Below are 26851 nucleotides of genomic sequence, written 5' to 3'. Positions count from 1 at the left end.
TAGTCGGGTATAAATAAAAGTGTGATTCTAAACGTCTTGCCCATCGTATCGCCACATTATAAAATCAAGAGTTGAGCCCAACTAAAGCAAACACTGATCACCAAAATGGTGACTACTGACTTTATTATTTTCAATAAAATATCAACATTTAAACCTTTTCTCAATAGGGATGGGTGATATATTATCTTTGCGATATACCGGTAAAAATTCCCCTAACGATAAGAATCAGTCTTCCCTCGCTAACAACGATAAAGCCTAGTTGATTATGTTTTTCTGTTAGCTCACACACAGAGCGAAAACAACTATGGCGGAACTGAACTTAACCAGTGAAGCTGAGGAGGAGTTTATGGCTAAAAGAGGAACTACCTTTACAGTCTGGAACTGGCACACAGATATATTTTCACTCACTGAACACTGACTGAGTGCTTGTGAGTTTCGCTCTCCGTCAAGCGATCCGCAAAGCGCACTATTTCAGTTCATCTCAATGAATGCACAGGGAAACACTAGTCATTGCTTTTTTGTTTCTCACACACTCAGAGAGAGAGAGAGAGAGAGAGAGAGAGAGCGAGAGAGAGAGAGTCTTATACCACGCAGAATTGACATGCTACGTGTAAACAATATACTTTGTTGTATTTTTGTTGTATACGCAAACGGAAATCTCATTGGCTGGCGTTCACCTATTACTGTCCCTGTTTTGACTTCTCTTTCACACAGACCTTTGATCCATCAGTAAGTGTCAGAACCTGCAGCTCTTCTCAATATAATCAATAAAACTCTCTTCAGTTTAGTGTGATTGTTTTATGTATCTTGTGAAAGGTTTTATAATGTTGTTGATGAACTTCAGTCAGTCTTTCTTCATCTTATTGTTTGTTCAGATCAACAGGAAGATTCTGCAGTGAGAGGCGGAGCACAAATGAACCAATCCTGAGCTCTGTGGGCGGAGCCACTGATGATTGACAGGGGTCATCAGTGATGAGTCACTAAAATAGATTTAGTTCTGTATAGTTAAAACAAATGATGTAACAGTGGAATTAAATAAAGGTTAAAAGCTGGTGAATTGTCACACGCTGTGTAAAAAAAATATAAATATAAATGCTAACATGATGTTCATTGGTGGATAAAGTGCATTTTTCTGCTTTTAAATAATAATTGATAATTTTACCATAATATACTGAACAAAATCATAATTGTGCCTCTTCACAATGGACACTCTATCATTTTATGGTCAATATTATCAGCTTCTGCTATTCTGTCTTTAGTGTTCCTGTAATTTTCCCTTTAAGAGATCAGTTTTATTAGTGATGCGCTCATACAATACTAGCCCAGCGCAGAGCCACACGCCACAGCAGCGCCAGACCAGCAGTCTCAGACCGGCCGTTAGGGTGGAGATTACAGCAGCATTAAAGGGATACTTCACCTCTGGAAAGATGAATGTGTATTTAAAATAGGTCATTTATGTAGAAGAAATGTGAAATTATATTTGAATTTGGAGCTTTCTAGACTGAGAAAAGCCAGAAAATGTATTTTTGGCTTATGTGGATGAAAGACAACAACTCCCAGAATGCACTTGCTTCGCTGCCCTAGGAGGCCACTCCCAAGCCACGCCTACCGGTAAGAGCGCGCAGTTAAACAACAAGTCTAGGCTACTAGTGAGTATCCGTGACAAGTCTGCTCTGCCCGCGTTTTCGAGATCGCCCAAAATGTCCGCAATTTGGCTTTTGCGTTCTACAGTCGCCATTCATTATGTTTACTGTGGCGAGCAGGACGAGGCTGAGGGGCGCGGGAGAACGGCGCGAGGCCGGTGGCGTCATTACTGAGGCGCATCGGTCTCCTATCTCTCACGGAGGAGCGGGAATTTTCTTAGCAATGTTAAAACGCACATCAACCGATCACATGTTTAGCATTCATGTAAACACTACATTCAGATTCACCAATCGGAATGAATTCAGTTAGATTGAAACAAAAGGTGTGCATGTAAACAATGAATGGCGACTGCAGAAAGCAAAAGCCGAATCCCGGACATTTTGGACGATCTCGACGGCCGGACATGTCCGGGAAAAAGAGGATGGTAACCCCTACTACTCAGCCTTCTCCTACTACTCGGCTTTCTCCACAGAACAAGAGCCTGCTAGCTTAGCTTCCAAAGAAAGACGGCTGAACACTGGAGCTGTGTCCCAATGTGAAGGCTGCATCCTTCGAAGGACTGAAGACTTCAAGGATGCAGCCTATGCGTCCTTTGAAGGACGCACCATGTAGCCTTCTTAGGATTTCCTAATTGTGCAACCAGGTGTTTCTGATCACCGCTCCTCAACGGTGCGAGAGGACAGCTGCCACCCTGATAATTCATTTGATATAGCCTAATTGAGTAAACAGCTATGGAGCCAGAATTGGCTATTGTCATTTTTATATAAATATAAAATTTAATAATAATAATATTTGAATATAAAACCCAATTGAATATAAAAAAGTCCAGTATTTCTCGCGCTCGTCATCGGCAGCTGTCACAGTTGCCAGGCGACAAGAACAGTCCTCTGTAGGCTAGATCGGTCCGAGCGCTTCAGATGCGCCCTTTGATATGGGACGCAGCTGTAGTTAGCAACAATTTGTTAATATAGTGACAATAGACCTACATTTTGTTACTTTAATTTTCGGAACTGCATATTTCGTTAAATATTCACGTATAAATGTGAAGTAACCTACTGAACCTGTTTTCCCTCACATATGATTTTACATTAAACTACACAAAAGTATATAATGTAACAACCTTGAAAATATTCAGAAGTAAAATGCAGTAGTAGGCCTAGCATAATATAAATACAAAACTATAATAAAAACCCTGACAAGGATTTTTTTCCCCCTGCAGAATACACACCTCTAGTTTTACTCTTGATACTAAAAACTTGTTATTAAAAGTAGCCTACTTTTTTCAGAAATTACTTTTTGAAAAAAAAACAACAAAAAACTCAGTGACACATGGCAGCCATCGATTAAGTCAGCCCTGCAAACCTGTTGGTAGACAACTTAGTGGATAGTGGAAATAAGCACTCAAACACTCTGGAGACCATCCCAGATGCCCTTACCAGGGGCAGCCCATCCCAGTCCAGCAGCTCCAGGGTCTCCCTGCTCAGCTGAATAAAAGTCAACATCATTTTTTTCTTATTTTATGTACTGTAAATGTTTGTTGATTTTGATATGTTTAACGTATGTTGTTAATAGTTGGAAAAAGTACTTTAATGTAGCCTGTGGAACAAATTATTTTCATTTACCAATTTTATAAAAAAAAGAAAAAAAAGAAAGTATACAAGAGTTTGTTTCATGTAGAAATTATGACTGTCAAAAAAAAAGTATTTTATTTACACATTTAAAGTTGCATAAAAATAATGTACAGATTTTTTATTTCCTTTAAAAAAATAAAAGTGACAAAAGTTAAACAAGAATATGTAGAAAAAAAATATATTTTTCAATCATTCTCTCAAGAAGAGAAAACAGCCTGTCCATCCTCTCCCTACTCTCCTCGCCTCTGCCTTGGTGCTGGTGCTGCTGGTGCTGGCTCCTCCTCACCGTGGGCACCCACTGCTTAACTCGGCTCTGAGGACAAACCAGGGCCAAGTTTCAGCAGTGGGTTTCCCACTCACACCCTCACCTGTCCCAGGACACTTGCAATTCTAAGGGCAGAGCAAATGAACCATGGCTTGTTAACAACAACAGCACAATACATTTCAGCAAAGACGTGTGTATTAACTTTCTTACTTTGTATTTTTTTTTTCTCCTGAATTGCTCTAAAAAGCTTAACACAGGGGTGCAATCTTAAGTGCATTGTTAACACTGCAAAATATGACACGTCAAGACATGCATACAAAATACTTAAGAAATCATATTTCTATATACTCAAATTTGGTTAAAACCACATAGCTTTCATGACAGCACTACAAAAACACAAAAGTGAAACCCCATTGCCTTATCAACTGCTTTTCTTATTGCTGTGGGCTTTATAGGGTGAGTGATATTTCTTATAATACACAAGTGAGATAGACTAGTGCAAATATTAAAAATAGGTCGTTAAACTAATATTAGCACAAGTTTTGCCTCAAACCACCTGACAAATGAAGCCACGCAATGATAACGAAAAGGAGTTAAGATGAAGTTTATAATAAACTTTAACTCTGGTTTCGCTAGCTATTTGAGTAAATGAAAACATACATTTAAATGTGAATTTGCTGTCCACCACCGAACTCTAGTCTCGGCCGCCTTTAAAAATATATAAAAAATGCTGTCGTCACCGGCGCGCAATGACTTATGGGGTAGAATAGGGTAGGACAGGCCGCTAAGTGTCCATTTATGTATCCTTCTTTTCACGGGGAAACGAAGGGTGCATTTGGCGTCGCTTTTGAATCAGGGTAGCCTTCGTTGCGTTGCGATGACGCAACCGGCCTTCGAATACGGCCTTCGGAGGATGCAGAACTGAATTGGGACAACCTTCATCGCGCCGCGGTGACGCAATTGGCCTTCAAATGCGACCTTCCAAGGATGCAGCCTTTGAATTGGGACGTCCTTAGTCGCGCCGCTGTGATGCAATCGGCCTTCAAATACGGCCTTCGGAGGACGCAGCCTTCACTTTGGGACACAGCTAATGTGTACATTCTGTGAGTGAGATCCCACCCTCTATGGGCAGGGTTGAAAACATGCGGGAAAGCTCCTACTACTGGCTGTAGTCTTTAGCCTCTGGCCAAAAAATCCTCCGATGACGCAAAATGATGATTCTGATGTCGTCGGAGGATTTTTTCCAGACAAAAAATACATAAATCTCTCGTCTCAGGGGAATATGAGGGTGGAAAGCATGGTAATTCGAAAATACTACAGGTTTTCTACTAATACAAAGCTTAATGCTAAATCCTGAAGTATCCCTTTAAGGTCAGGTTTAGTGGTGGGGTTGGGTATTTTGTTATGCTGGAGCTTATAGTTATTGTCAAGTTAGGGTTAGTGGTTTTGGCAAACCTGCAACCTTAGCCGGAAAAAAGCGTAACACTAGCTAACGCTGTGCTAAACATGTTTGCTCCAGTAGTAATGAAAAGATTTACTTTGAACTCTGTCATGGAAACTAGCATGTATAAACCTTAATTTATTAATTTAATAATCAATAAAAAAGGAATTTATACCTGTTTTATATTATGCTGTAGTGACATTGGACCAACGGTTTGGAAAATGGATGGATGGATGATTCATTTGCGGTGCCATCTTCTGTTCAGATGCAGGAATTCATTTGGCAAATGACTCTCACAGTGCATTGTGGGTATTCTCTAGCCATTGAGTGTATATCTGTTGTGCTCTTGTTATTGCAGTGCATTGTGGGATTGAATGAGTGAACTCGATAACGTCCACTATGGTTTCAGACACCACTACAAATGGCTGTTCCCTCAAATAATGCCCTATTTAAGGGTATAGGGGGCGATTTCAGACACAGCCTCAATGACGTCAAGGCTGTAATGTGATTGGTTATCAAGGCACAAGTGATACAAGTTAGCCATTACACTATTTCCAATGGTAGATCCACAGATCCTGGTATCTCCCAGTAATGAGACCATATCTGGTATAAAGCAGGCTTTAGGTGATCGTCAGCTCCTAACGTCCGGTCTGAAGCTGCTGGCCTGAAACTGCAGTTGTAGCAGGTATTGAGAAGAGAATATTATTGTTATGATTGGTTATTTCATTGGTTCATGTAGTTTGTACCGAAGGACTCCAGCAAGAGGTGGGGCGAGCATGGAGAGTTATTATCAGGCACACGGTTCCCTTTCCCCACTCATAATACAGAGATTGAGGGAAACGCAGTGTCTGTCGTTATTTTAATATTTCTATGTTCCCCTTTTCAGTGGGAGACTACACAATCACGTATAAAGTTCTGCAGTTTGACACATCTCGTCTCATACATGCTCGTTCAATGCCTCAAACTGCCACCAGAGGTCACCATCTCCTGCGTCTGACATCAACCTTGATGAGCCTCACCTGTAAATCACTATCATTCATCTTCATCTTCACAATTATTCATCTTCAACTTAAAGAAAAATATCATTATTTCTCTTTAGTTAGTTTTAGTTCAGTAATGTTGTTCTCTTGTTGAGGGAGGGACTGTGATATTTCCGTCGATGGGCGTTCGTTAATAAACAGTGTTAACCACACAAAGTCCTTCACTATAAAGCTAAAGTGCTTGTGTTAAAACAGTCAGTCATTTGGTTGCTGTTGATCTGATGAGCTTCAACACGGTAAGACAAACAAACTCTTTCTTAAATGATTATTGCTCATATAACATACGTGTATTTACATGAGAAATGTTAAGAATAGGGTGATTTACATATACTTGTTTAAGTGATGAATATATTAATGCAAGTATTCATTACTTCAATGAGCTCATTGTTTCTGCCTTAAATTATTACATTGTTTAATACATTTTTAGCTAATTGTGATTTTGTATATGTACATTTTTCTGAAATGCATAACTTAGACAGTTTCCTCTGATAACAGATCACTCTAAATTGTAATGTGGACTCGTGTATTTTCTGTAAAGCTGCTTTGAAATGATGTGTATTGTGAAAAGCGCTATACAAACAAATGTGAATTGAATTGAATGCTGTATTATAGATATATGTTATGCTGATGTGGGTCAGAATGGCTAATCCTCTTCCTCTGATCTTCTTTCTGCTCATGATTCACGGTGAGTCTCTCTTACATTCACATTAGAAACACCTCTTTGAAGGTAATATTATGCCATAAAGAATCACATGCGCAGGGTAAGATTTGTGAAAGTGTACATAAGATTGCAAGCGTAAATTACATTTGCATGCACGAGAAGATTTGTAAAGGTGTAAATCGCCTTTCAAAGTGTAAGAAAAAAATATTTGCAGCATTTAACTGTTATTCTAAGTGTAATTCATGTATTGTGAAGCTGCAGCTTCATGCTAACGCAAAATAAATAGGATCTGCATTCTTCTGACTTCCATTTTTCCGCGCTTACACTTTTGGCACAGTTTTTGCGCACAAATATGGCCAAAAGTATTGCAGGCCTGTGAACAGCAATTTGCGACCGAAAGCAAGGAACTGCAAAACAGATTAATTGCATAAAATCAAACTTTGTGTAAAAAAAATAAGCTGTTGCAATTGTCTTTATGCATGGGGCAAAAAAGTTCAGAAATAACCCGATTTGTAGAGTTACGTCTTTCTTTTACCTGCGCTTCCAGTTTTGGCACGATTCTCTCACTCATTGAGTTTTGCAAGCATGAAGAGGAAGGCGGGTCCACCTTCTTCATGTAGCCAATCAGATGAGCTTCTCGCTGACTCTAGGTTTACTCTTATCTGACTGGTTCAATTAACACGGCAGTCACCAGAACACATCTTTATCTTCATTTGGCTCAGAAACGTTCTCGTTGCCGAAATGGTACTTTTAATGCACACATACATGTTAAATAAATAGATAAACAAATAGCTATCATGATTGCTTAATAGCCTGTGCACCATTAGGCTGACTATATGAGTCCATACTGAATTTCGAGCTGGTGTGTTAAGAAAGAAAATCTAGTATCTGCACTACTGCATGCATAATTTTACCTGTCTACTGATTGGGAGGATTGCGGAATTACTATTATTATTTTACTAAAATGAGTTACAATAATATTTTTTCCCTTTAACGTGTATTTTAAGAGCATCTCTAAATTATGCACCATTTATCACCTGCAATGCCATCGTGTAACCACTAGTTTTTTAGGCGATTTACACCTTTACAAATCTTCTCTTGCACATGCAAATTTAATTTATGCTTGCAATCTTATGTACACTTTCACAAATCTTACCCTGTGCATGAGATTCTTTATGGCATCATATTACCTTCATACAACACTTTCTTCCATCCTGTACTCACATATTTCTCTCTGAAACAGGAAGTTTGTGTTGAACATGTCAAACGCTTGTCCCTTTTAGAAATATTCAATAGTCTTTTGCTACTTGCTAGTCAGTGTCACATGGTTTAGGGGAAGGGACTTTCTCAAAGTTCAGAGCATTTGATTGAACAAAACGTTTCGGTTACTAATGTAATCCTCGTTCCCTGAAGGAGGGAATGGGAGATGTAACGTCGACGTGACAATGTAATTGGGATCACTTCAGGGAGCCCTATCATCTTCGTGTGTCTACAGAACGAGCCAATGAACGTTGGCGTGCGTGAAATGCGTCACGTGACCCGCCCCGCAGCGCGGGTATAAACAGGAAGCAGGCGCACGCACACATTGTTTTTCGCTGAGGAGCCGAGATTGTGACGGCCATTGCAGCGATGGTCAGCAAAGGTGGCGACAGGACGTTACGTCTCCCATTCCTTCCTTCAGGGAACGAGGGTTACATTAGTAACCGGAACGTTCCCTTTCAGCCGCTCACGTTCGAATGTAACGTTGACGTGACAATGTAATTGGGATGCCATGGAAAACGCCCCGGTTGCTGCCACATCCAGCGCCCTACGCAGACTCTCAGACCCCCAACTGGCTGGGGTGGAAGACCTGCATAGAGAGAGTTCAATGTTGAGTTCTGTTATACCCCACACAGAGGATCTCTTGGATAACATTGGGAAAGCGTGCCTTTCCAGGGGAGAGGGACGCTGCGGAAGACACATCCTGCCTGAAGGGAGGTACCATGTGGAGAATGCACATATGGACTGGCCGGATAGGGGCAGTGCAACATATGAAATGTCACTGGGGTGGCTCCACCTGAGAAGGGGGAGGCAGCACCGGACAGTGACGGCAGAGCGGACTCTGGGAAAGACACGGGCTCACCGCAGGGAGCTGGTCGTAGAAGAATACACATATGGGATCGACGCAGGGATCACCACATATGGAACCCAGCCTAGCACAAGTTACACAAGCATATGAGCACTAGGCCTGGTGTCGGATGCTCCGCAATGTCTGACTGCTGAAGGGGTGCAGAGGAACTCACAGGGTTCGCCTGAGTGGGGAACTCGACTGGAGCAAAAAGCGCATGTATCCGTTCCAGTGGAAGGGAGTGGCGCAGCATGCCGACACTAGAGCGGGAACTTCGGTGTTACCGGCTGGTTGAAGCGAGCACACAGGAAGAAACCGGCTCAACACGAAGGCTATAAAACCTAGCAAACGTGTTAGGTGTCACCCAGCCTGGAGCTCTACAGATGTCTGTCAGCGAGGTGCCGTGTGCCAGCGCCCAAGAAGAAGCGACACCCCTAGTGGAGTGGGCTTTCAACCTGGGTGGGCAGGGCACGCCTTGGGCTTCATAAGCCAAGGCGATGGCATTCACTATCCAGTGGGCCATCCTCTGCTTGGAGACGGCCTTTCCCTTCTGCTGGCCTCCGTAAAAGACAAAGAGCTGATTTGAGGTCCTGAGAGCGCGAACGGGACAGAGAAAAGCCAGGGCTGGGTCTGCCTTCTCCGAAGGCAGCGGTTGCAGGTTCACTACCTGGTCCTGGAAGGGAGTGGTAGGAATCTTGGGCACATATCCGGGCCGGGGTCTCAGGATCACGTGAGAGTTATCCGGGCCAAATTCTAGGCATGATTCGTCGATCGAAAATGCATGCAGGTCCCCTACCATCTTGATAAAGGCCAATGCAACCAAGAGAGCTGTCTTACAGGACAGGATTTTTAACTCAGCTGATTGCAAGGGCTCAAAAATGTGGTCTCAGATTTAGTCTCCTCGCCCCCCTCAGGAACCTGATGATCAAGTCGTGCTTTCTCAAAAACGTACCTTCAACTCTATGGTGATGTGCGGCAATCGAACGTGAGCGGCTGAAAGGGAACGTTCCGGTTACTAATGTAACCCTCGTTCCCTGAAGGACGGAATGGGAGACGCAACGTCCTGTCGCCAGCTAAACATACACTTTAAGGGTGGAGGGAGAAAGCCTTCGCTCTAGCCCCTCTTGCAGGAAGGAAAGCACGGCTCTGATCAAGCAAGATCGGGGGTTCTCCTCGTGAGAAGAACACCAGTCAACGAAAAGGTTCCACTTCAGTGCATAGAGGCGCCTCGTAACTACCACGGGTGGTAGGTCACCTAGAACCTCCACGTCCTGTCCAGGGACCAGACATGGAGTTTCCAGAGGTCTGGACGTGGGTGCCATGTGGAGCCCTGTCTCTGAGAGAGCAGGTCCTCTCTCAGAGTAATGGGCTCGGGAGGGGCTGTCGCGAGGAGTACTAGTTCTGGGAACCAGGTCCGGTTGGGCCAATACGGCGCAACTAGCAAGACCTGCTCCTCATCCTCCTTGACTTTGCACAAGGTCTGTGCAAGAAGGCTCACTGGGGGAAACGCATACTTGCGTAGGCCCCGGGGCCAGCTGTGTGCCAGAGCATCTGTGCCGAGGGTCCCCTCGGTCAGGGAATAGAACAACTGGCAGTGAGACATGTCCGGGGCAGCAAACAGATCTACCTGTGCAGCCCCGAAGCACCTGAAAATCAGCTTGACCACCTGGGGATGGAGTCGCCATTCTCCCGGTAGCACCTGCTGCTGTGAGAGCTCGTAAATCAGCTTGCTCTTGCTGAGTTCATGGGTGGAATTAACATATTGCAGGACTTCTACTTTCTGACCCCTGGACACCTCTGGTCAGTGTTGGTGCGATTTTTCTATGCGTGAGAAAATGGGTGTATGGCGTGAGAGTGTGTGAAACGTGTCGATTAGAGTCTCAGGCTGAATGTGTGACAGTTCACAGCCCTGCCCTAGCACTAGATCGTGAATATGTTTTGCTCTTGTTCTCGTAAGTGAATGTATATATGTTAAATATTGATTTAGTCATATTCCAGGATATACAGTGAATTGATAAATTGCTATACAGTGAATCTGAATTGCTAAAACACTAAACCCACTTCTCTGAACCAAATTCTCAATAGCCTAAACCAATTTGTCAAATAAATCACTCTTTCTGTAAAACATTAAACAAGTTCAGGTATTTAAAACGCTGTTTGCAAATCTCATGCACTCTTTTTTGCAAAACTCAAAACACTTTCTCACTCATTAAAACACATTTCTCACTGTGATGCACTTATGTTTCAAAACGCTAAACACAGGCAGGCAAAAGTTAAACATAACTACAACACAGTTGTCATCGTTTACACACAACGACTCAAAATTGTTCAGACTTATTTCTAATGATGAGAGGAAACCAACTGTACAAATTACAAGACAGTTTAAAGTGCCTAAATTGACTCAAAATGTTGCATTGAATGTTGATAGCAACAATGGATGGAAACAATATAAGAGGGAGAGGAGGAAGAGTGTGTGTATAAGAGGAGGAAGAGTGTGTGTATAAGAGGAGGAAGAGTGTGTGTATAAGAGGAGGAAGTGTGTGTGTATAAGAGGAAGAGTGTGAGTTAGAGGAGGAACAGTACAAGTATAAGAGGAGGAATAGTGTGAATTAGAGGAGGAAGAGTGTGAGTTAGAGGAAGAATATGAGTATAAGAGGAGGAAGAGGATGAGTATAAGAGAAGGAAGAGTATAAGTATAAGAGAAGGAAGAGTGTGAGTTAAAGGAGGAAGAGTGTGAGTTAGAGGAGGAAGAGTATGAGTATAAGAGGAGGAAGAGTGTGAGTATAAGAGGAGGAAGAGTGTGAGTATAAGAGGAGGAAGAGTGTGAGTTAGAGGATGAAGAGTATGAGTATAAGAGGAGGAAGAGTATGAGTATAAGAGGAGGAAGAGTAAGTGTGTAAGAGGAGGAAGAGTATGAGTATAAGAGGAGGAAGACTGTGAGTTAGATGGGGAAGAGTGTGAGTTATATGATGAAGAGTATGAGTTAGAGGAGGAAGAGTGTGAGTTAGAGGGAGAAGAAGTTGAGTATAAGAGGAGGAAGAGTGACTTAGAGGAGGAAGAGTATGAGTATAAGAGGAGGAAGAGTGTGTGTATAAGAGGAGGAAGACTTGAGTATAAAATGAGGAAGAGTATGAGTTAGAGGAGGAAGAGTGAGTTAGAGGAGGTAGAGTGTAAATTAGACGGGGAAGAGTGTGTTAGAGGGGGAAGAGTATGAGTATAAGAGGAGGAAGAGTATGAGTATAAGAGGAAGAGTATGAGTTAGAGGAGGAAGAGTATGAGTGTAAGAGGAGGAAGAGAGAGTGTGTGTGTGTGTGTGTGTGTGTAAGAGAAGAAAGAGTATAAGTATAAGAGGAGGAAGAGTGTGTGTGTGTGTGTGTGTGTAAGTGGAGGAAGAGTATGAGAATAAGAGGAGGAAGAGGGTGTAGGAATGGGCACTGGGCAGCGGGCATTTTTACTACACTCATAACACCATCGGCCGTGGCCGGGATACCAGGAAAAACACTCTTTGAGAGATTCATCTGGGTCGCCGTAAAAACGGCGTTTGTGTGCAGGCAAGCGGGCCGTGGTACCGGCTTGTTTACTGCATAATACACTGGAACAGTCGCATTTTCTGGAACTGAACGAGCGAGAAGTTTTGGTGGAAGTCTGGCCGCAGCGAGACTTGAACACTGTCGTTTTCCTAGGCGGGCTAGGAAGACTTTGAGGCCTCGGGCTTTATTTCAACCTTCTGCCGGGGCCCACGTGGGGGGCGGCGGCCAGCAGAGCGAGAGCGCGGTCTCGAGTCCCGGGCCTGTCGACGCTGTGAAGCGGCGGCGGTGGGCGGAGGCTGTGCCTGGGAGCTTCGAGCAGACGGCTGTTTAGAGCGGCCTGTTGCAGAGCTAGCGCGCTTCGGCAGGAAATGCTTCATGGCTTGTGACGTTTTCTGCACCTCAGCGAATCTGTCCGCAAAATCTTTGACGGAAGATCCAAAGAGACCGGCAGGAGAGATGGGGGGCGTCGAGGAACGCAGCGCGCTCCGAGTCCGACATCTCAGAGAGCGTCAACCATAAGTGTCTCTCAGCAACGGTGAGAGAGGCCATGTTCCGCCTTATGGCCTGTGCAGCGGATTTAGTGGTGAGGAGTGCATGATCCGTAGCGCTTCTTAAATCCGGCACGCTGATAGCTTCCGGCCCGTCCTCATCCAGCTTTTGGAGAAGGTTGGCTTGGAAGATCTGCAATGTAGCCATTGTGTGCAACGCAGATGCAGCCTGTCCAGCGGCGGTGTAAGCGCGGCTGTGCATGGCTGAAGTAGTGCGGCAGGCTTTAGACGGAAGCGCTGTCTTTGCACGCCGTCCAGCAGAGGGCGGGCAAAGATGGGCAGCTACCGCTTCTTCCACCAGAGAGAATGGTATCCTCTGTTTTTAGCATCGTCCACCACGGAGAATGCTGCCCAGGCAGAGGTACGCACCCTGGCTGAGAAGGGGGCACACCAGGATTTCGCGAGATCTTGATGAAGCTCAGGAAGAAACGGGTCTAGAAGGTGGCGAAGAAGGTGGCGAAACGCGGTCTCCTAGCAGGAAACAACCATCCAGCCGGTTGTGCGCAGGCTCCGCGGGCGTCGACCACTCGAGGCCGAGGCTCTGCACGGCCTGTGTGAGCAGTCGCGTTAGCTCCGCTTCAATGCTCGCTCTTTTCCCGGAAGACTCGCGAGCAGAGGGGGTGAGATCCACAGAGCTCGACCAATCCTCACTTTCTGATGCCAGAATAGAGCAGCTGTCCTCCTCTACAATCGCCACTTCTTCAGTGTCATCCACAACGGAAGCGGCGGCAGACGGCGGCCGTTGTCCGGGAGTGATAGACTCAGGTGAAGCGGGCGGTGAAGCTGGCGGGCGAACCGGCGAGCTTGTAACGGTTGGAGGAGGCTCCGGGACCCGCTGAGCACGGTGCTTTTTACGGCGCGGTACCGCAGCGGGCGGGAGTGCAGTCTTGTGGAAGAATGCCAGGCGAGTCCTCAGAGTCGCCATAGGCAGTAGCTCGCAGTGAGGGCATCCGCCGTCAGCGAGAGCGAGAGCTGCATGTCCTTCACCCAGGCAGGAAACGCAGATGACATGGCGGTCCCCGTCGCTGAGTGGGGCTCACTGAGTGGCACGAGCCACAGAAGGTGCGAGACATCTTAAGAAAGACGCTCGAGCTCTTTTAGAGAGAGAGAGTGTGTGTCGCGGCGGCGAACACACACTAGTATTGTAAAGGATATAGTGCGCCGGATAGCACAGCAGAAGGCGGCTCGGCCAGCGGCTTCGATGCAAGGCTCGTCCCGCTGAAAAGGCTTTTTCGACGGCGCGGCTTCTTCTCTCTGGATCCAGCGATGCGAGAGCTCCGCTGAAGAGATGAAAATCATATACCAGCCTCTCGAGCTACATTTATAGCCCACGGCCACGCCCGTTTCGGCGGGACGGGGCCTTTCGATAGGCTGCTGCAGTTGCCGCAGAGCAGCTAATAGGCGCGCGAGCTGTTTCGCCAATGTCTGCATGCTGCCTCAACGCGTTTTACATTATTCCAAAATTAAGGATAATTTTTGGCTTCAGTATCTCGCGGAAAAGAGATTTCCCCCATAGCGTAAGATATTACACAGTACGAGAGAACCTCTCGTAAGAGAACTCTTGTTCATTACATTTTACTTTATAATTGAAACCGCATGTGTTGTATTCATTGTTGCAAAACTTGTTCTGTATATAGTTTGTTATCGTGATCAAAACCATTGATTTGAAGCTCAATGCTGATGCTGTCATGTAAATCGTTTTCTAATCAGCAATATATATAACAATTTCTGATCAACCCATATCAATTGCATGCTTAAAATAACATCCCGGTTAAAGCCCCGCCCACTTCAAGTCAACCCGACCCACTTCCGGGTTAGGCCCCGCCCAGTCCGAGTACAGATACAGATAATTCATATGGTTAACAGATACAGATACAGATAATGCTGTACTTGCTCATCCCTAATATTTAATGATATAGGTAAACATATAATAAATATGTAGGCTAATATAGTGCACATATTTAGCAAATGGTCTCTATAGCTAATTTTTCTAGCCAATTAACGTGCTATTGTCATGAAATGGCTTTCTTGGGGTAAATGTAATGTTATGCTTCTCCAGCGTTACAGGTTGATCGATATTATGTGTGAGGTGTTGCACACACAGAAGAGGCTGTGTTTTCTAGTGGCACATATCATTTTTATTTCTTTCAAATGCTGTACAATCTGAAAATTCAACAAAGACAACAATTAATTATTTTTTGTTTCACAATGTTGAAATAGCTGGCAGTGTGACTCCTTCATGTCAAAAAGTGAAACGCCCTGCGGCTCACCACTGCCCCCTAGCGTCACCTGCCAGTATACGCAGGTTTTAGTGATGTTAACATAAACATCTATGGGCCTACTTAATAAATGGTAACCAACAATACATAATAATAAAACATATGAATAACAATATACATGTATTTGAGTCTATGCGACTACAGAGGCATATACATTTCAGTAAGTTTTATTGTATCTTTCAACATAGCCTACCTATTGTTTATTCGTTGATGATCGGTTCATGTGCCGCTTGAACTGAGGCTCTACAGCGATCTGCCACTTCACATTTACAACGCCAAAACGATATTTATTGTTTTAATTTTGAAATAAAATGTACAGAATCTGAGAGCTGAGAATTTGTTTCATTTCAAAAGTAACCAGCTCTGTCTTGTCTGTTGGTGTCAGAGGTGTAAAGTCCAGGTTCAGAAAGTAAAAGTCCTCCTCAGTATTTTGTTCCAATCACCTGGATTTGCTAATTCAGCCAGGAGATATAACTAATTAGTTAAATCAGCTTGCTCTTGCTGAGTTCATGGGTGGAATACACATATGGCAGGACTTCTACTTTCTGACCCCTGGACACCTCTGGTCAGTGTTGGTGCGATTTTTCTATGCGTGAGAAAATGTGTGTATGGCGTGAGAGTGTGTGAAACGTGTCGATTAGAGTCTCAGGCTGAATGTGTGACAGTTCACAGCCCTGCCCTAGCACTAGATCGTGAATATTTTTTGCTCTTGTTCTCGTAAGTGAATGTATATATGTTAAATATTGATTTAGTCATATTCCAGGATATACAGTGTTTCTGAATTGCTAAAACACTAAACCCACTTCTCTGAACCAAATTCTCAATAGCCTAAACCAATTTGTCAAATAAATCATTCTTTCTGTAAAACATTATACAAGTTCAGGTATTTAAAACGCTGTTTGCAAATCTCATGCACTCTTTTTGCAAAACTCAAAACACTTTCTCACTCATTAAAACACATTTCTCACTGTGATGCACTTATGTTTCAAAACGCTAAACACAGGCAGGCAAAAGTTAAACATAACTACAACACAGTTGTCATCGTTTACACACAACGACTCAAAATTGTTCAGACTTATTTCTAATGATGAGAGGAAACCAACTGTACAAAATACAAGACAGTTTAAAGTGCCTAAATTGACTTAAAATGTTGCATTGAAAGTTGATAGCAACAATAGATGGAAACAATATAAGAGGGAGAGGAGGAAGAGTATGTGTATAAGAAGAGGAAGAGTGTGTGTATAAGAGGAGGAAGAGTGTGTGTATAAGAGGAGGAAGTGTGTGAGTATAAGAGGAAGAGTGTGAGTTAGAGGAGGAAGAGTATAAGTATAAGAGGAGGAAGAGTGTGAGTTAGAGGAGGAAGAATACGAGTATAAGAGGAGGACGAGTATGTGTGTAAGAGGAGGAAGGGTATGAGTATAAGAGGAGGAAGAGGATGAGTATAAGAGAAGGAAGAGTGTGAGTTAGAGGATGAAGAGTGTGAGTTAGATGAGGAAGAGTGTGAGTTAGAGGGGGAAGAGTGTGAGTATAAGAGGAGGAAGAGTGTAAGTTAGAGGAGGAAGAGTATGAGTATAAGAGGAGGACGAGTATGTGTGTAAGAGGAGGAAGAGTATGAGTTAGAGGAGGAAGAGTGTGAGTTAGAGGGGGAAGAAGTTGAGTATAAGAGGAGGAAGAGTGACTTAGAGGAGGAAGAGCATGAGTATAAGAGGAGGAAGAGTGTGTGTATAAGAGGATGAAGACTTGAGTATAAGAGGATGAAGAGTATAAGAGGAGGAAGAGTATGAGTTAGAGGAGGAAGAGTGAGTTAGAGGAGGTAGAGTGTGAATTAGACGGGGAAGAGTGTGAGTTAGAGGGGGAAGAATTTGAGTATAAGAGGAGGAAGAGTATGAGTATAAGAGGAAGAGTGTGAGTTAGAGGATGAAGAGTATGTGTGCAAGAGGAGGAAGAGTATAAGTAAAAGAGGAGGAAGAGTGTGAGTTAGAGGAGGAAGAGTATGAGTATGAGAGGAGGAAGAGTATGAGTATAAGAGGAGGAAGAGTGTGAGTTAGAGGAGGAAGAGTATGAGTTAGAGGAGGAAGAGTGTGAGTTAGAAGAGGAAGTGTATGAGTATAAGAGGAGGAAGAGTGTGTGTGTGTGTGTGTGTGTGTGTGTGTGTGTGTGTGTGTGTGTGTGTGTGTGTGTGTAAGAGGAGGAAGAGTATGTGTGTAAGAGGAGGAAGAGTATGAGTATTAGAGGAGGAAGAGTATGAGTATAAGAGGAGGAAGAGTATGAGTTAGAGCAGGAAGAGTGTGAGTTAGAAGAGGGAGAGTGTGTCTGTAAGAGGAGGAAGAGTGTGAGTATAAGAGGAGGAAGGGTATGAGTATAAGATGAGGAAGATTGTGAGTTAGAGGGGGAAGAGTATGAGTATAAGAGGAAAAGTATGAGTTAGAGGAGGAAGAGTATGAGTGTAAGAGGAGGAAAAGTGTGTGTGTGTGTGTGTGTGTGTGTGTGTGTGTGTGTGTGTGTGTGTAAGACAAGGAAGAGTATAAGTATAAGAGGAGGAAGAGTGTGTGTGTGTGTGTGTGTGTGTGTGTGTGTGTGTAAGTGGAGGAAGAGTATGAGAATAAGAGGAGGAAGAGTGTGAGTTAGAGGAGGAAGAAGAGTATGAGTATAAGAGGAGGAAGAGTGTGAGTTAGAGGAGGAAGAGTATGAGTGTAAGAGGAGGAAAAGTGTGTGTGTGTGTGTGTGTGTGTGTGTGTGTGTGTGTGTGTGTGTGTGTGTGTGTGTGTGTGTGTGTGTAAGACAAGGAAGAGTATAAGTATAAGAGGAGGAAGAGTGTGTGTGTGTGTGTGTGTGTGTGTGTGTGTGTGTGTGTGTGTAAGTGGAGGAAGAGTATGAGAATAAGAGGAGGAAGAGTGTGAGTTAGAGGAGGAAGAAGAGTATGAGTATAAGAGGAGGAAGAGCATGAGTTAGAGCAGGAAGAGTGTGAGTTAGAAGAGGGAGAGTGTGTCTGTAAGAGGAGGAAGAGTGTGACTATAAGAGGAGGAAGGGTATGAGTATAAGATGAGGAAGATTGTGAGTTAGAGGGGGAAGAGTATGAGTATAAGAGGAAAAGTATGAGTTAGAGGAGGAAAAGTGTGTGTGTGTGTGTGTGTGTGTGTGTGTGTGTGTGTGTGTGTGTGTGTGTGTGTGTGTGTGTGTGTGTGTGTGTGTGTGTGTGTGTAAGAGAAGGAAGAGTATGAGTATAAGAGGAGGAAGAGTGTGAGTTAGAGGAGGAAGAGTATGAGTATAAGAGGAGGAAGAGTGTGAGTTAGGGGAGGAAGAGTATGAGTATAAGAGGAGGAAGAGTATGAGTTAGAGGAGGAAGAGTGCGAGTTAGAAGAGGAAGTGTATGAGTATAAGAGGAGGAAGAGTGTGTGTGTGTGTGTGTGTGTGTGTGTGTGTGTGTGTGTGTGTAAGAGGAGGAAGAGGAGGAAGAGTATGTGTGTAAGAGGAGGAAGAGTATGAGTATAAGAGGAGGAAGAGTGAGTTAGAGGGGGAAGAGTGTGAGTATTAGAGGAGGAAGAGTATGAGTTAGAGGAGGAAGAGTATGAGTATGAGTATAAGAGGAGTAAGAGTGTGAGTTAGAGGAGGAAGAGTGTGAGTTAGAAGGGGAAGAGTATGAGTATAAGTGGAGGAAGAGTGTGTGTGTAAGTGGAGGAAGAGTATGAGTATAAGAGGAGGATGAGTGTGAGTTAGAGGAGGAGAAGTGTGAGTTAGAGGAGGAAGAGTATGAGTATAAGAGGAAGAGTATGAGTTAGAGGAGGAAGAGTGTGAGTTAGAGGGGGAAGAGTGTGAGTATAAGAGAAGGAAGAGTGTGAGTTAGAGGAGGAAGAGTATGAGTTAGAGGAGGAAGAGTGTGAGTTAGAAGAGGAAGAGTATAACTATGAGAGGAGGAAGAGTGTGTGTGTAAGAGGAGGAAGAGTATGTGTGTAAGAGGAGGAAGAGTGTGAGTTAGAGAAGGAAGACTGTGAGTTAGAAGAGGAAGAGTGTGTGTGTAAGAGGAGGAAGAGTATGGGCCCTATTTTAACGATCTGAAATGCAAGTGTAAAGCGCAAAGAGCAAGTAACTTTGTGGGCGGGTCTCGGCGCTGTTGCTATTTTCCCGGCGGGATAAATTACTCTTGCGCCAGGCGCAAATCTAAAATGGGTTGGTCTGAAGTAGCTTCATTATTCATAGGTGTGGTTTGGGCGTAATGTGAAATAAACCAATCAGAGCGACATCTCACATTCCCTTTAAGAGCAGACGCGCTTTTTCCATAGCGGATTGCTATTGTAACGGCGGATTTGCCAGGCGCGCGCCAGGAGCGGTTCACAGCCAAGGAGAGCAACGCTCTCGTCACGGCCGTAAAAGAGAGAACTTACGTTGAAATGGAGAAACCCACCCAAATTAACTTCGGTTAAACAGGCGTATGATAATTTGGGTAAATGTGTAAGCTAGATGTATGCTTTTATAATAAATTGTCTATCTATCTATCTATCTATCTCTCTATCTATCGGGTGCAAAATAGGAATGATACATGCGTCGGTGTACAAAGTCAATTGCGCTGGGTGCAAGATAGGGCCCAAAGTGTGTAAGAGGAGGAAGAGTATGAGTATAAGAGGAGGAAGAGTATGATTATAAGAGGAGGAAGAGTGTGAGTTAGAGGATGAAGAGTATGAGTATAAGAGGAGGAAGAGTGTGTGTGTAAGTGGAGGAAGAGTGTGAGTATAAGAGGAGGAAGAGTGTGAGTTAGAGGAGGAAGAGTATGAGTATAAGAGGAGGAAGAGTGTCAAGTCAAGTCAAGTTTATTTGTATAGCGCTTTTCACAATACAGATTGTATCAAAGCAGCTTCACAGTATTAAATTAAAATAATACAACAAAGTTTGTTTCAAGAGGAATTTATTGATTGATAAAATTAAATTAAATATCCCCAAAATATCCCCAACTGAGCAAGCCAAAGGCAACAGTGGCAAGGAACCGAAAAACTCCATCAAGTGACCTAATGGTGTCCTAAAACTCCATCAGGTGACCTAATGGAGAAAAAAAAACCTTGGGAGAACCCAGGCTCAGTCGGGGGCCAGTTCTCCTCTGGCATTTATGAGCTAGAGGCCGGATTGTAGTTTGAACTGTAGGATTATATGAATGCCTGGCTGAAGAGATGCGACTTTAATCTAGTTTTAAACTGGGAGAGCGAGTCTGAGCAACGAACAGTATCAGGAAGACTATTCCAGAGTTTTGGAGCCAAATGTGAGAATGCTCTCCCTCCTTTGGTGGTTCTGGATATCCTAGGTATGACCAAAAGCCTTGAATTTAGTGATCTTAAAGAGCGCGATGGATTATAGGGTGATAAAAGATCCGTTAAATAGACTGGAGCTAAGCCGTTTAGGGCTTTATAGGTCAGTAGCAATACCTTGTAATTAATACGGAACTTTATAGGTAACCAATGCAGTGATGATAAAATCGGTGTTATATGATCATATTTTCTTGATCTAGTAAGAACTCTAGCGGCGGCATTTTGGACTAACTGTAGCTTGTTTATTGAGGATGCAGGACAACCAGCTAGTAAAGCATTACAGTAACCCAGTCTCGAGGTCATGAATGCATGAACTAACTTTTCTGCATCAGAAACTGATAGCATATTACGTAGCTTAGCAATGTTTCTAAGGTGGAAAAAGGCTGTTTTTGTAACATATGAAATATGATTTTCAAAAGACAGGTTGCAATCGAGTATAACACCCAGGTCTTTTACTGTAGAGGATAAAGTAACAGGACATCCTATGATGTTAAAGTTGTATTGTGCGAGGTTTTGTGGGCGGTTTTTTGAACCGATAAGTATTACCTCTGTCTTGTCTGGATTTAATAAAAGAAAATTACGGGTCATCCAATCTTTTATATCTTTAACACACTCTGTCAATTTGGAAAATTTTGCGTTTTCATCCGGCCGTGATGAAATATATATTTGAGTGTCATCAGCATAACAATGGAAACTAATTCCATGTTTCCTTATAATATTTCCAAGTGGCATCATATATATTGAAAATAACAGAGGGCCTAATACAGATCCCTGCGGCACTCCATAGTTTACTGGAGTTATGATCAATTTTTCTCCATTTAAATAGACAAAATGGTAGCGGTCAGATAGGTATGATTTGAACCAGCTTAGTGCTTGTCCTTGAACACCAGTATAATTTTGTAGTCGATCTAAAAGTAATGTATAATCTATAGTATCGAACGCAGCACTAAGATCAAGTAAATCTAGTATTGAGATACAGCCTTGGTCAGAAGCTAAAAGTAAATCATTTGTGATTTTAACGAGCGCAGTTTCAGTGCTATGATGCGGTCTGAATCCAGACTGAAACTTATCATAGATCTCATTTTGTTGCAAGAAAGAGCCCAGTTGAGCGGACACCACTTTTTCTAATATTTTAGACATAAATGGAAGATTTGAAATGGGTCTATAATTTGCTAGATTATTATGATCTAATTGTGGTTTCTTAATGAGAGGTTTTATAACTGCCAGTTTAAATGTTCTTGGAACATGACCTAAAGATAAAGACGAGTTAATAATATTGAGGAGAGGATCTTCCACTACAGGTAACACTTCTTTCAGTAGTTTAGTTGGTATAGGATCTAATAAACATGTTGTTGTTTTAGATGAAGTGATAAGTTTATTTAACTCTTTTTGTTCTATAGTTGTAAAGCACTGTAATTGTTCTTTCGGGGTGATAATTGAAGCTGAATTATAAGGCGCCATTGAAGATTGAACGTTTACAATTGTGGTTCTGATGCTTTCTATTTTCTCAGTGAAGAAGTTCATGAAATCATTACTACTGAACTGTAACGGGATATTTTGTTCGGGTGACGTCTGTTTATTTGTTAGTCTAGCCACGGTGTTAAATAAAAACCTTGGATTGTTTTGGTTGTTTTCTATTAGTTTGCGGAGGTGCTCAGCCCTGGCCGCTTTTAGGGCCTTTTTATAACGTGACATACTGTCTTTCCACGCGATTCTAAAGACCTCTAAATTAGTTTGTTTCCATTTACGCTCTAAAATACGTGTTTCTCTCTTTAAAACATGCGTAGTATTGTTATACCATGGTGCTTTGTAGTCGATCTAAGAGTAATGTATGATCTATAGTATCGAACGCAAGTGTGTGTGTAAGTGGAGGAAGAGTGTGAGTATAAGAGGAGGAAGAGTGTGAGTTAGAGGAGGAAGAGTATGAGTATAAGAGGAGGAAGAGTGTGAGTATAAGAGGAAGAGTATGAGTATAAGAGGAGGAAGAGTGTGTGTGTATGTAAGAGGAGGAATATTGTGTGTAAGAGGAGGAAGAGTATGATTATAAGAGGAGGAAGAGTATGAGTATAAGAGGAGGAAAAGTATGAGTATAAGAGGAGGAAGAGTAAGTGTGTAAGAAGAGGAAGAGTATGAGTATAAGAGGAGGAAGAGTGTGAGTTTGAGGATGAAGAGTATGAGTTAGAGGAGGAAGAGTATGCGTGTAAGAGGAGGAAGAGTATGCGTGTAAGAGGAGGAAGAGTATGAGTATAAGAGGAGGAAGAGTATGAGTATAAGAGGAGGAAGAGTATGAGTATAAGACGAGGAAGAGTATGTGTGTAAGAAGAGGAAGAGTGTGAGTATAAGAGGAGGAAGAGTGTGAGTTAGAGGAGGAAGAGTATGAGTATAAGAGGAGGAAGAGTGTGAGTAGAAGAGTGTGAGTATAAGAGGAGGAAGAGTGTGAGTGTAAGAGGAGGAAGAGTGTGAGTTAGAGGAGGAAGAGGAAGAGTATGAGTTAGAGGAGGAAGAGTGTGTGTGTAAGTGGAGGAAGAGTATGAGTATAAGAGGAGGATGAGTGTGAGTTAGAGGCGGAAGAGTATGAGTATAAGAGGAAGAGTGTGAGTTAGAGGAGGAAGAGTGTGAGTTAGAAGAGGAAGAATATAAGTATAAGAGGAGGAAGAGTGTGTGTAAGAGGAGGAAGATTGTATGTGTAAGAGGAGGAAGAGTATGAGTATAAGAGGAGGAAGAGTATGAGTGTAAGATGAGGAAGAGTATGAGTATAAGAGGAGGAAGAGGGTGTGTGTAAGAGGAGGCAAGGCAAGTTTATTTATATAGCACATTTCATACACAATGGCAATTCAAAGTGCTTTACATAGAAGACATTAAAATAATAAAAAGAGATAAGAATAATTAAAACAGTTTAGAAAAATAAAATAAAATACAGTACAGTACAGTCGGACGAACAGCGGCACAGTGCTCATTCAGTAAATGCACAGCTAAACAGAAGTGTTTTGAGCCTGGATTTGAATGTGACTACTGTAGGAGCACATCTGATCTCTTCTGGAAGCTGGTTCCAGCATAATAGCTAAAAGCAGACTCACCATGCTTAGAGTGAACCCTTGGTATTTCTAGCTGATATGATCCTAATGATCTGAGTGATCTGTTGGGTTTATATTCAGTGAGCATACTGTATCTGCAATGTATTGAGGTCCTAGGCCATTGAATGACTTATATACCAGTAATAATACTTTAAAATCAATCCTAAATCTAACTGGGAGCCAGTGTAAAGACCTGAGGACTGGTGTGATATGTTCATATGTTCTGGTTCTGCTCAGAATCCTAGCGGCAGCGTTCTGTATGAGCTGCAACTGTCTTATGGTCTTTTTGGAAAGGCCAATGAGGAGTCCATTACAATAATCCACCCTTCTGGTGATGAAAGCATGCACAAGTTTCTCTAAGTCTTGTCTGGAAACAAAGCATCTAATTCTTGCAATTCTTATTGCTTTGACATGACTACTCACAGCAAAAAAGTCCAGTGTTAAATGAACTCTCCTGGGAGTTTATATGGCTCCAGACTCAAGAGTGTTAAAGTGTTAAAATATGAGTGTTAAATTAACACTCAAGAGTGTTAAAGTTAATGAGATAATTAAGTGATTCATTGAGTGATGATTGATCATTATTGAAGACACCTGATGTTAACAAGCAGAATCACCAAAGGAGAAAATCAAAAAAATGTAAGCCACCATTATGGTGATCAGTGTCTGCTATAGTTGGTCTCTTGACCCTTTAATCATTAGATTTAGATTTTGTTTGGCTGTTGTATCTGAGTTATAACTGCCAGATGAATAAAGAGGAAAGGTTATCAGTTATGTTTTGACATAATCATAAATTGGCCTGAATCACAAATCTCATTTTGAGAGTTATGACTATCTTGATGATAACAGCAGACTGTGATTCTATATCAAACAATTTTCAGCATTTTCAATATAATCCAAAATATTCCTCAAAAGTTGTTCTGATCAAAAGACTTTGAAAATGAATTTATTAAGACACACTGACATCAATAATCAGCCTGTGAATCTCAACAATGGTGACAATAATAAAGCATGTTGCAGTGCAATCTGGGTGCCACCAATCAAAACTAATTAATGGCTCCCATCATGCATTGCGGTATGAATAAATTATGATCTGAAGTGTCTTAGTAATTTCCTTTTCCTAACTGAATATTCTGTTTGTCACCATTGTTGAGATTCATACACTGATTCTTGATGTCTGTGTGTGCCTTAAAGAATTTTTTTTATCTTCATCAGAACAACTTTTAAAACATCCGTTGGATTATTTAGAAAATTCTGGATTTTGTGCTGTAGAATCACAGTGATGCTATAATTAACAATATACATTTAAGCCAGAGATTAGACTCTAAATGAGTTTAACGATTCAGGTCAAATGATGATGATGTCAAAACATAACCAACACCACCTGATCAACTTTTCTCTTTGTTCATCTGGTAGTTATAATTCAGATACAACAACCAAATAAAAACTAAAGTTAAATATGTAAGGGTCACAAGCCCAACTAAAGCAAACACTGATCTCCATAATGGTGACTTAAAATTGTGCTTTTTCTCCTTCAGTGATTCTGCTTGTTAACATCAGGTGTCTTCAATAATGCTCAATCATCACTAAATTAATCACTTAATTATCTCATTAACTTTAACACTCTTGAGTGTTAATTTAACACTCGTATTTTAACACTTTAACACTCTTGAGTCCGGAGCCATATAAACTCCCAGGAGAGTTCATTTAACACTGGAGTTTTTGCTGTGCTGAAACTAAGGTCTGACTCTAGTGTCACACCGAGATTCCTGACTTGATATTTAGTTGTTTGACCCCTAGAGTGAAGGTATGCGTTCACCTTGAACTTCATCTTTGTTTCCAAACACAATGACTTCAGTTTTATCTTTGTTTAACTGAAGAAAGTTTTGGCACATCCAACTGTTGACTTCATCAGTGCATCGGCACAGGGAGTCAATGGGGCTGTAATCGTTAGGCGATAGGGCTAAGTACAGCTGTGTGTCGTCTGCATAGCTGTGGTAAGCAATTTGGTTCTTTCTCATTATTTGGCTCATTGGGAGCACGTATCTTCCGGCTGACTTCCGGCTGACGGGTGAGCAGGGTACGCTGGCGCGCTCTGGCTGCCGCTCCTCTCTATCCGTTGTGATGCCGTGTGCTCTCTTCATGTTTGCCGGGAAATTGTTTTTCTTGGTGTTGGCCTGGTTGCTTTCTATCGGCTCTGTGGATTCACAGTTAGGTTTATTGGGAGCTGACGCAGACGAGGCTTTAATGAACATGGCCTTACAGTACACCTCTCGCCAGCTCTTATCCCTGAAGCGGAATTACTATCTGTCGGGGGACACCTATGACCACTGTGACAGGACTGGATTACTGCGGCCCAAGCGGTATATTCATCGGAGCACAGGACGAAGCTACATCTCTTCCTCGTCGTCCTCCATCCCAGTATTGAACTGTCGGCGAAGGATTACAAGACTGTCTTCCTCCGGGGTTGATCTTACTAACTTTTCTGCTCTGCCGTACGAGCGGCATTTCTGTGATGCGGTGTCTGCAAGCCCTTTAAAAGCCGCGCTACTAAACGCGCGCTCTGTGAACAACAAAGCTCTATTGCTGGCGGATCTTATCATGGACAAGAAGCTAGACTTGTTTTTCATCACGGAAACATGGCACAAACAGGACGATGGTTTTCTTTTTAATCAGCTGACTCCCGCGGGCTTCGGACTCATTGACGTTTCACGAACTACAGGTAGAGGTGGTGGTATTATAGTTCTTTACAAACTGCAATACAAGATTCACCCTGTATCCGTTCCTCCTTTTAAAACTTTTGAATGTCTTGTTTTAAATGTGTCTGATACTCACTCTGCTCTCCATTCTGCCATGGTCACTATCTATCGACCTCCTAAACTAAATAAGGACTTTCTGTCTGAGTTTGCTGATCTTCTCTCTATATTGTCCGTCAGATTTAAGAGAATTTTGATTCTGGGTGATTTTAACCTGCATGTAGATCAGAAAGCCTGTCCCTTGGCCAAGGATTTTCTATCACTCTTGGACTGTTTTAATTTTTCTCAGTTTGTAAATGTCCCTACTCACTGTAAAGGACACACGTTAGATTTAATTATTGCAAATGACTCATCTCTTTCTAATCTCTCTGTTGTGGATACTGGACTTTCTGATCATCTAGCTATCTTTTTTAATATTGAGACATTTCATTCTAGTAGAGAGACTTCACGAACTATTTCTTTCCGTAAATGGCAATCAATTGATCATGTTACCTTTGCAAACTCGACTGTATCTTCATTAGTTGGCATGTCTTCTGCTCCTCTTGAGGATAAAATTTCAGTATTTAATAATGTCCTTACAGCCA

The 26851-nt window shown here is 42.5% G+C and overlaps 1 protein-coding gene across 14 annotated transcripts in view; it reads left to right on the top strand.

Moving 5' to 3' along the window:
* Positions 1-6205: 6205 nt before the first annotated feature.
* Positions 6206-26851, top strand: part of LOC309493639 (cell adhesion molecule CEACAM5-like) — a 76629-nt gene continuing 55983 nt past the window's right edge. For all 14 annotated transcript variants that reach the window (XM_082162805.1, XM_082162797.1, XM_082162804.1 and 11 more), the window contains exons 1-2: positions 6206-6257; positions 6634-6706. In XM_082162805.1, coding sequence (XP_082018931.1) covers positions 6243-6257; positions 6634-6706 — 88 coding nt within the window. In that variant the 5' untranslated portion in view covers positions 6206-6242. The remainder of the gene's footprint in view (positions 6258-6633; positions 6707-26851) is intronic.

This window comes from Leuciscus leuciscus, assembly GCF_965113295.1.
Source record: "Leuciscus leuciscus genome assembly, chromosome: 3".
Taxonomy (NCBI): Eukaryota; Metazoa; Chordata; class Actinopteri; order Cypriniformes; family Leuciscidae; genus Leuciscus; species Leuciscus leuciscus.
Note: the sequence above shows the minus strand (reverse complement) of the source record. Positions and strands in the feature narration are given on the sequence as shown.